General features: G+C 37.7%; 1 protein-coding gene across 1 annotated transcript; it reads right to left on the bottom strand.

Moving 5' to 3' along the window:
* Positions 1-252: 252 nt before the first annotated feature.
* Smp_150680 (tryptophanyl-tRNA synthetase, putative) lies at positions 253-11,109 on the bottom strand (the record flags this gene model as incomplete). The annotated part of the gene is made up of 4 exons (XM_018790659.1): positions 253-609; positions 3,520-3,720; positions 7,770-8,075; positions 10,684-11,109. The coding sequence occupies 4 exons, from the start codon at positions 11,107-11,109 to the stop codon at positions 328-330; spliced, it is 1,215 nt and encodes a 404-aa protein (XP_018646057.1). The 3' UTR covers positions 253-327.
* Between the last annotated feature and the right edge of the window lie 295 nt (positions 11,110-11,404).

Genomic DNA, 11,404 nt, shown 5'->3' with positions numbered 1-11,404 from the left:
ATCGTGAAGACGCAATCGAACGATCTGAGATGTAAAACACAGCATTACATCCCAATATTCTTGATAGTTTGTTTGAAGAGTGGTAAAACAATAGCAGAAAATTCAAGGTTTGAAGCTGGTTGTAAAGTTAAAGTACATGGCCGATATAATATCATGTTTGTGTCTATCGCACGCACACCTCTAACACAGCATTCATCAACACTTCTTCGAGCAATTGCATAATGATTCAAAAGAAAAAAGAAATCAGAAGGTAGGTAGATATTGTATGTATAAAAAGTATTGTAACCAATGTACATGAAAGAAGATTCAGTAGGGTCTGCTACAATTCTAGTTGTGTGATGAAGAATAACTTTTACAAACTGGTATCTTACAACCAATGGCAGAATAAATTAGATCTAAACGTTTTGTGGCCAATTGATTAGCTTGCTTTGAACCATGTGATAAACAGTTAACTATAGTAGATTGACCTTCTTCTGTATTCATAAGATGATGTAGTCGTTTCTGAATTGGATCAAATTCTTGAATAAGTGCATCTGATACTTTAGATTTCAAATCTTCTTTACTCCATTCATTAGCTACTGTAGATAGAATTTCTTCAATCTCACGACCCTTAATAACAAAAAAAAATCACAAAATCTTTAGTGGTTATTTAACACTACTTAAATGTATATAAGTAAGTTAATTAATAGAATAAAAAAGGGTTGTGGACGAGCACTGTTGAGGATTCCCATGCTAGAATGAAACGGTCGTCCAGTACTTCCAGGTTTACTATGGTGAACTAGCATTCATCAATTCGTGATCGAAACTCAACAATCTCCACAAGAATAAAAAATGCCAACTTCCAGACAAGGATAAAGGATGTACAAGTAGAACTCTGTTCATATATTTCCTAAAATCATTGTCTTGAATAAAAAATAAGCTTTTTAGATACATTCAGAACTAAGACGATGGGGGGGGAGTTATTCTTACTTTATGAACAGCCTTATACGACCGCATGTAAACAGCCCCTTCTCGTAGCACGGATACATTAGAGCACGAAAACAGATGTTGGAGCTTAAACCATATCAGTGAACAGGAACGATTGAGATAATAAAATTGGGCAACGTTAGTAAAAAAAAGTTTCATATAGGCCTTATAACCTTTAAAAACGAACGGCGTATGAACGTACTTATGACACCTGCTCTACCATGATAATGCATCATTTAATGTTGCTCCAATACCTTATGAACAAGACATTTAGAGCGATCGTCTACTTTGAGTTACCGAGAAGCATCTCAATTCTTACACCACTAATGATGTTTACCAATGAAGAAAATGAGAATAACGAACTACGCGCCTTGTCTCCCTAATTATATAGACGATATATGCAGTCATTTTCTCATAAGCATATAATTAATTTTTTTGAAATAGTTGATTTCCTTCCATTCGAATACTAGTTGCCGACGCTGGGACTGGTTGGAAAAAGCGGAGAGGTGGTCAGTGTATGACATGGTGTCGTAGTATGAAAGAAAGCTGCAAAGGGCTAGCTTCTGTTGGTCCTTCACGACTCCCTGGCTGGGGTCCGAGAGATGGTGCAACACAGTGGCTAGAGACGTTGTCAGATGTGGCTCAGAATAGAAGCCAGTGGCGATACTGCTGTAACCTTCTTTTACTTTCTTCATAAAGAGTGGTTATAACTTTCCTAACTGAAAGAGTCTTCCAGTTTTACATTCCAGTTTCCTCCATCATTACTCTTCTCTTTTTTTATATCCTATTTTTTTTCTTTTGTATATATGCATCTTCCCCCTTTCTCTTCCCATTCTCATTGTTTTGTGCGGCGCATATGTATCTGGTGCCCCTTTGTACCAATATGTATGTGTTTAAATAAATAAGTAAATAATACTCACTGACTTATCACAGTGGCGGGGTGTTGTTTACGAAATTGACAGGACGAAAAGCGAATGTCCAGCGGTCTAACCGGGTTGGTGGACACGGAAAGTCCACCTAGGGGAGCTGGAAAACCCTGATTCCAAACCAATGTTGCACATGGGCTCCAGGATCCTGAAGGAACAAATGGCGTATGAACCTATCGTTGAACACCAGCTACAATGGGACTGCATCTCCTCACGATGCTCCAAAGCATTCTAGATCAGATCTTTACGTCAAAGGCTCCGGGTGTGGCTCCCTAAGAAAACCACGTGCTTCAGAGTTTGGGCATCCGGGTAGTATCACAGCCCCCATACAAACCAAATGAGATTTATGTTGCGCATATATATCTGTTGCCCCTTTGTAGCAATATTTATGTGTTCAAATATATAATAAATTCTACTAATCAATGATATGTCAAGCACTTGAATTGTGATTTTCTTCTCTATTTTATTATTAAGTGCGAAAATATTAATGCATTATCGTTTCAAGTGATATACAATCACGATCGGCCAAATATGACGTTAACTTTATCATGATTATTATTCAGTAACTGTAAAAGACTGAGAAACCTAACAGTTTACAAATACATTAACACTGTTGGATGCTAGCAAGTTCAGTGGTCTATAAGTTGAGCGTTCGTGAGCGAGAACGATAGGTCCTTAATTCGAATCTCGCAAGGTCGGATCGTGGGTAAGCACTGTTGAGGAGTCCCACACAATAGGACAAAACTGTTCAGTGCTTCCAAGTTTTCCATAGTGGTCTAACTTCAATTGACTTATGATATGTTGGAGATGTCAAATCCCCAGAACTTACTTCGTAAATGGCTTAATCTTGTGATTTTATTTCGAAAATTTGAACTTCCTTGTTTTCGCGCCAAAGGCGCTCTTTTCACCTTCAAGTCGTATTTCTCACTTGTAAAATATCTTAAATGCTATTGGTCCGTTGTATCGTTGAGTGTGCTGTTTTGTAATGCTGCCCAAGGACAATTTATCGCTGTATATATACGTTTGAGTTTTTCCCCTTATGATTTGCTTGCACTCGGCTGCTTACGGAATATATTTCCCCTACTTCGTCTTGGACTTCTATCTCTAGTTAGTGGGGCCTAGGACAACGGATTAGATTAGCTTATCGTGTCACTGTGTCATTGTCCTTCGTTCGTTACCGAGAAATCGACTTAGCTTAAGCTCAAGCATGAATAATAATAATACTTTTTAATAGTTGAAAAGTACATTCAGGAGCTCTAGTGAGAAGCAGTGACCAGTGGAGTTCAAACCACGTCTGTCGTGAGATAGGAACTTACTGAAGACAATTGGTGAATGGTTGCTCAACTTCGTGGATCAGTTGAAGTTAGGCATTAACACCGTTGGATGCCAGCTCAGTGATCTATCGGTTAAGGGCTCTGGCTCGAGACTGGTAGGTCCTGGGTAGGTCGCGAGATGAGGTCGTGAATGCGCACTGCTGAGGAGTCCCATGATAGGACGAAACGGCCGTCCAGTGTTTCCAGGTTTTCCATAGTAGTCTAGCTCCAATTGACTCACGCTTTCAACTATGAATAATACTAAATCTCCACAAAACCCCTTCTGATAATTAATAATAATACTTCAACATTACCTGAATAGCAGATAGAATTCTTAATAAATTTGATACGCCTGGACGTTTTTCATGATCATAATTAATTTTACGAATAGAATCAGTTTCAGCACGTTTGATTTTTTTATAAATATGATCTGGTGTATCAGTTAAATAGATAATACCTAATTCGGATGTATCTGATTTACTCATTTTTTTATTTGGATTTGTTAGATTGTTTATCTAGAAAGAACAAAATACAAAAACAAAGATATGATAGAGATTAGATAAGATGTATAAAGTAAATAATGAAACCTATTCACTTTGTTCATTGTTCAAATCATGAGTCAATTGAAGTTAGACCACTATGGAAAACCTAGAAGCACTGGACGGCTGTTTTGTCCTAATGTGGGACTCCTCAGCAGCGCGCATCCACGATCCAGATCTGTTGTGAGATATCAACTATCTGAAAACAATTGGTGAACGGTTACTAAACTTCGCGGATTGGTTGAAGTTAGACATTACCACAATGGAATCCCGGCTCAGTGGTCCGGTGGTTAAGCGCTAACGCGCGAGACTGATAGGTCCTGGGTTCGAATCCCCCGAGGCAGGATAGTGGATTGGCATTGCTGAGGAGTCCCACACTAGGACGAAACGGCCGTCCAATGCTTCCAGGTTTTCTATAGTGGTCTAGCTTCAATTGACTCATGATTTCAACTATAAAGTTTATCAGTTCAATTTGTCACTTTATATTAAAATAATAAGATAAAATCAATATGATGTATAGACAAAGAGAGAAGAAGAATGTATCAGTAGATGCGATGAGAAACAATAAGCATTGAGGTTATGATTTAAAACGATAAGATGGAAAGGTAAGGATACCCGACCGTTGCTGCCACATTGACGTGGTGGTCGGGCTTGCCTATCGTGATGAACCAATCGAGCTATACTGGCTGGAACAATCGTTCCTCAAGGTCCTACCATGCCAGACAGGTCGGTTGAAGAGCGGTGAGACTAAAAGCAGCAAACCCAAGGTCCGAAGGCGAAGTCGTACTGCTGACTGTACAGAGGTGTGACAGCAGTAAGGTGTTTCCTTCAGACAACCAGCATAACAGCGATGCTGCCTTCCCACAAGGAGGGGTGGGGTTAGAAAAGGTCGACCCTAAAAATGCACACCTCGCCTTATCCCATGGATATCTGTCTCTGGCGTTAAGGTCCAAACAAGCACGGAGGTAACACGAAAATGATCCATAAAAAGGTCGTCTGTGACCGACCTCAAGCAGTTGTCCCTTGGGCATTGCGGTCACACTCTCAGGTCATTAAGACCACTTCTAATCCAATTTTTTTTCAAGTACCTCTAGAAGAACCCTTCTACGGTGTGGGCAACTGGTAAGTAATAACTGCCCTTATACCTCTAAAGGTACTCAAGACTGAAAGGTAAGGATGAAGGGATACTGGAATTCGAGATCAAGAGGAAGATAAAAAAAGTGAATGAATTCGCATTCTTAGTCGTACCTCAACCAGGAAGTTTGAATTTGCCAGCACGACTCAGACTAAAAGTCAGTGACTTTATGGAATGATAACATGTCTTTGGCCGAACCTAGCTTTCTTTCAATCTATTCTTGTTCCAGCAAACATAGTTCATCGAGGTAAGTAGTAATTAGGAATTATTTTTTATTATCAATGTTTGTTGAAGATGCTAGATCACCAGAAATTACTATGTAAACGTCTTGTTTTTGTAATTTTATTATGGAAATTTGAATGTATCGTTTTCACGCCATAGGCGCCCATCTTGACCTGTATACTGTATTTCCTACTTGGAAAGACCTATATATATATATATATACGCTCGCCTTTTGCGCTCCTTGTTGATCGTACTTCTATTTGTTTGTGGAATATACCTTTCAATCATCTGAATCTGATCTTATCCCTCTAGTCAGCTAGGCTGCGACGCATCGGAATAGTTTAAGTCGTCTTGTCGTTGTGTCGCTGATCCTTCGTTCTGTTCGCCGATTTTAGGCGACCTTTAGCCTGTTATTGTCTAGTTCAACATAAAAATCTACGAACAAACGAAAGGAACACTAATGGGATCATCGATATCAGGACTTATTGCAGAAGCAGTGATGCAGAGACTGGGAACCACGGTCTTGCCAGTGATCAAGCCAACAATTTAGATTTGTTATGTGGTCGACACATTCGTTATCGTCGAGCTGGAAGAGATTTAGAATATGATCAACAACGTCTTCGATGACATAAAATTCACAGTGGAAACGGAGTCAAACAAAAAAACTATCACTCTTGGGTGTGCTAATTACCAGAAACAACACAGTAATACTGGAGACTCAGGACATCGGAAGACGATCCACATAGATCAAATTCTCAATTACAGTAGCAACAACCCAAAACACCACTAAATCAACTGCGTAAAAACTCTATTCAAGAGGGCGAGGAAACACACTGCAATACACTTACAGAGCAGAAAAATGAAGAAAAATACTGAAAGACTATCTTTCAAAAGAACGACTACCCAATCAACCTCATAAAAAAATATCAACCCAACGCATCATCAGAAATAAGATAAAGTAAAGAAACCAATAAACATATCATCCTGCCATATATAAAATACGCATCAAAAATTACCAAATTATTGAAGCCGTTTGGAATAGATGAAGCACATAAACCAGAAAAATCATTTCAATCAATCCTATGCAAACCAAGGGACGAAATGAAAAAAGAAAAACCGATCATCATCTAGAAAATAAATTTTTCCAACTGCGAAGAACACTACATAGTTAAAAGGGGACGCCCTCTTCATCTTCCCCTGCACAAAAATCAATTATCGATCAAAGGCCATGACATATCCTCGCTTATATCAATGAATTTGGACAACTGTGGACATGCATTCGACTGGAAAAACGTGGAGATCTTGGGTAGAGTCAATTCTAAAAAGACCATAGAATTTCTAGAAGCTTGGTACTCAGGTCAATAAGCAATCAACACATTGAAATCGATCTAATTTATCAACCTATCAGAAAAACTATAGAGCAATATAGGACGTAGAATCAAATCAATCGGAGACACAAACAAAATAAAGTAGACAATGACAGGTTAAAGGTTGACAATAACCAATCAAGATCGAGGTCGACGTGACAAGCTGTGAGTCATATGTGGAGAAATTCGAACACTTTACTCCTACCTGAAGTATGTACTTATGATATTGTTCAGAACGTTGAAAGCTCCACGAGCAAACCATTTAGCTCAGAGAACAAAACTCCACCTACATCATATCATACATATATGGTTGTAAACAGCTGAGGAACCACAAAATAAAACTAATTTATGGTATTTTATCTCAGTTGTTCTGACTTTATTCAAATAAAAAGATTTATTCGACTAAAACCCCCTCTAGACGAGTTCATTTTCAAAGCTGTACAGCTGTAGAGACTTTACAAGTTCACCTGCTCTTATGGAACTAAGTAGGAAGGTTGTTCATCAACGCCATCTTTTCGTCGCATTCGAGAGTATCTATCAGTATGGTTTCACAAAGTTTGGGATAAGTCCATTGCATCATCAATTCCATAACATGTAGCAGACACAGAAAGTTCAATCTCAGGCTTATCATTCAGCAAACTTTACAAAATTCAGTCAAAGATACCAAGAGATGTACACATTACCCTACTTTACATTCAAAAAGCTTCGATTATCTATGATTTAAAACCCGTTTTGTGTAGGAAAACACTTTGCTGGATCCCTTTCATTACTAAGGTCTTATTTTGCAGTTTATTTTGTTTATTTAGTTGTTCTCTTTCCTTTATTTTTTTACTCCTACACTTATAGAATGAAGTCGGCTATAATTCATTACTATTACGGCTATTGTTTTTTTACTCAGTTTTCTTTATCACCATCATATCAAAATTATAAGCAAAGATGGATAGTGGAATCCAGGACGCGCATTGAAGCGAAAGATACTGAGTTCGAGTTCCAAAGTAAGCATCAACTTTGAGATGCAGTTACATCCAGCTGACGAGTCCCAAATAGGACGAAATGCGCGTCAAACTGGATTCCACTGCTAGCCACTATCCATTTTTGCTTATAATGCTTGTGAATTAAGACAATATCGAGGCAATACGCACAGTATGCACACATGGCCATTAAGAGACTGACCAGTTGCAGTCCTAAGCATCAATAGGAAGATCCAAACAAACAATACTAAGTGAATTCATATCAATATTAGTTTAAGCTATTAGATTTTGGAGTTTATGTGGAAAAAAATGTAACATGGAATGACTTACTTTAGGTGCATTAAAAATAAGACTATTAGGTAAATGTAAAATAGATGATAATGATGGCCATTTATGTACAGCTGATCGAACTAGATCACGTGCTAATTCAATATGAGTTATTTGATCAGCTCCAACAGGAACTAAATGTGCTCCATAAAGTAGTATATCAGCAGCTTGTAAAGTAGGATAAGTAAATAAACCAACAGAAGCATTATCAGGGATATTATTTATTGGTGAGGTATTGTTGGTAGATACATCAGATACTGAGTCAAAATATCCACATTTTTCTCTCCATTGAGGTAAATGAGCTAACCTCTGTAACAAAAAGACATTCGATGGAATAACACTAAAATAGTCATAACGAGATATTGTTCAATCAATAACTAACGGTATAAGAATAAATTATGAGATTGAACATATTAGTTCGTTTCAGATTTATATATATGTTATATTTGAACACATAAATATTGGTACAAGGAAGCACCAGATACATATGCGCCATACAAATCTCATTTGATTTCTGTGAGGGCTGTGATACTGCCCAGGTTCCCAAACTGAAGCAGGTGCTTTTCTTAAGGGGCCACACCCGGATCCTTTGACCTAAAGATCTGATCCACAAGGCAGTGGAGCATCGTGAGGAGATGCAGTCCCATGGTAGCCGGTGACCAACGATAAGTTCATACGCCATTTGTTTCCTCAGGATCCTGGAGCCCATGTGCACCACTGGTTTGGAATTAGGGTTTTCCAACTGCCCTAGGTGGACTTTCCGTGTCCACCAGATTAGATGGAATTTTGTTGATTAACGGAATTACATGTAGAGCATTATCATGAAACATCTTGTTTAGCAATAAACAACAAAGTTAAGAGAAGAATTAGTGATGAAAACGATCAGTTTCCCATCAGAAAGTTTCACGTTTGAATTCTGTTCCATCTGAATTAGTTTTGGACAACTTAATAAAGTCATTAACATTTATTCGAATAGTGTGGTTTAAAGGTTAGTATGATCTTATACATTATAAATAAGTTAAGTATTAATAATGATGGTCAAAATGAGTTTATGCCTACATATATCTACTCTAAATATTTACTTACAATAGCCATACTGTGTAGTGCATAATATCTGGGAGAACATGATACTTTCCGAAGTATCAGAAAGGTGCCCCCAAATGCCCTGGTACGGCCAAGAGTGGGGAGAATCAGCTCTCCCTCTCCAAATGCTCTTACATGGCCACGAGTATATAGCCTCTGTCAGGGAAGTCCTACTCACTGCCTTCTCGCAATGTGGGTGTTGTTTACGAAATTGACAGGACGAAAAGCGAATGTCCGGCGCTATAACCGGGTTGGTGGACACGGAAAGTTCACCTAGGGCAGTTGAAAAACTCTGATTCCAAACCAATGTTGCACATGGGCTCCAGGATCCTGAGGAAACAAATGGCGTATGAACTTATCGTTGGTCACCGGCTACCATGGGACTGCATCTCCTCACGATGCTCCACTGCCTTGTGGATCAGATCTTTAGGTCAAAGGATCCGGGTGTGGCCCCTTAAGAAAAGCACCTGCTTCAGTTTGGGAACCTGGGCAGTATCACAGCCCTCACAGAAATCAAATGAGATTTGTGTGGCGCATATGTGTCTGGTGCTTCCTTGTACCAATATTTATGTGGTTAAATCAATAAGAATGAAAAAGGTACTTCCAGTGAGTGGTGATAAAAATAAACATTTGGTTTTCCTCGCAAATAATGTTATTCACTTCGTGATTCCATTATGACCTTACATTATTTTGAAAATACTCTTACACGAAGTAAGCGGTGAAGATGTTGCCCAGCATGACGATGGAAGTTCAGTAATTAAATCAATCAGTTCGGAAAATTCAGTACCACGGAAAACATGTATAATCATATATATATATATACAAGACAATTGGCTTCTGTAATACGAATGTACAAAATAATATGCGTTCTGTGTACATAGTATAGCCTCTGAAATGACAAAAGAGCTGATAGGCTTAAATGAAGGTACTCTCTAGTAACTTGTACATTAAGGAGAAGTAGTTAGTATAGTCATGTAACCTGGTGGCTCTCTCATTATTACTACTAATAACTTTTAATAGTAGTGAGATCGTGATCAAGATTAATTTTTTACGGACAGCAATCATGTTGTAAACAGGAAGTATCATTACTGTGGAACTGGAGACGTTAATTACTCAATGATTCTTCATGTTTATTACAGACCACCAGACGTAAAAAATAACCATCAATACGATCGTACAGCTCTAGTAAATGATATCGTCGAAAAGAAAATTTTCTATGTCAAAACATCTTCATTTTGTTTAACAACTGGAAATGATTCTTCCATATGATCATTCAAACTAAATGTCAATATCCTTTGAGAAGTAGCACTAAAAACATGCCAAAGACGAATATCCATAATAGTCTGGCAATGAGTCATTCTGAGCTATATACATAATCTTTTGACCAAACTCTTAGAGTTTACAAAACATATCAATTTGAGGCAAGTAAACTCATGTTTCTTTATTGTTTGACGTCTGTCAATTAATCATTACCAAAACCTTACTTCTTTATCAATTCTCTTGAATAATCTCTTGTTTCACAGAATATAATCGTTTATCATCTTAATCAGCATTCAAGACTTCTCGTTGAATAGCAAATAATGATGACATTATCACACTTTCTAAATTTACTCCGTGTCCACCTTTTTGCTACATTACTTTTATCCTTATTCGTTTTGATCAATGACTTTCTGTCCTCCAAAAGAATTAAATTATGCTCAATCCTTATCGCAACTAACTACTTAATAACTCAAAATCCTAAATGATTCCGAAAAGACAAGACTTTTATCAAAGCATAGAGCTCAAACAATGAGACTAAAGTTCTGAACGAGGGAAATGGTTGGAACTCTCTTACCAAGACCGAGCAAACTGATGATAAAATCCATGCTAGTTCAGTATGTCCAGGTACAGAGGATTGAAGGAATATTATTTGCTTTAAAGAATTTGCTTCAAATCCACATGCGAGCAGAGTAGCCACAAGTTCATGAATACCATGCTTTAGGTCATTACAATTGTTTGATGTAAGAGAATGTAAATCTGCGATTAGCATAAAAAATTGTGATACATCACTATCACGACAATACGTGACACACGGTTTTATGACCCCAAGATAATTTCCGAGGTGAGGTTTACCACTTGGTTGAATACCGGTAACTGCGAAAGCATTCCGTCTAGATGCTGCATTTAAAAGTACCTGTTGAGAAGGTAAGATGTGATGAATTGGATTCACGTGACGATAAACATTCCTCAAAGGTCTTAAACTAAAGCACTGATTAAGCATCTAAAATATATTGTAATTAAAATTTAGATCGAAATTATTTGTAAATATACTGACAACCAATAAGTTTTACATGTTGATCTTGCGATAATTTTATTCGACCACGTTTGGGAAAGGTGTAATAGGTATACAATCAGAAACCATTAAATCCATGGAGAAAGTATGAAATGAATGTCAAAATGGTCAGCAAAAAAACAGATCATAGACATACAAATATGTTACATAACTACTTCCTATTTCATGGGGATTTTTAATATTGCCTATTTTACATGGTGCAGAGAAATATACACTGAATGTA

The sequence above is a fragment of the Schistosoma mansoni genome, assembly GCF_000237925.1.
Source record: "Schistosoma mansoni, WGS project CABG00000000 data, supercontig 0041, strain Puerto Rico, whole genome shotgun sequence".
Lineage (NCBI taxonomy): Eukaryota > Metazoa > Platyhelminthes > Trematoda > Strigeidida > Schistosomatidae > Schistosoma > Schistosoma mansoni.
Note: the sequence above shows the minus strand (reverse complement) of the source record. Positions and strands in the feature narration are given on the sequence as shown.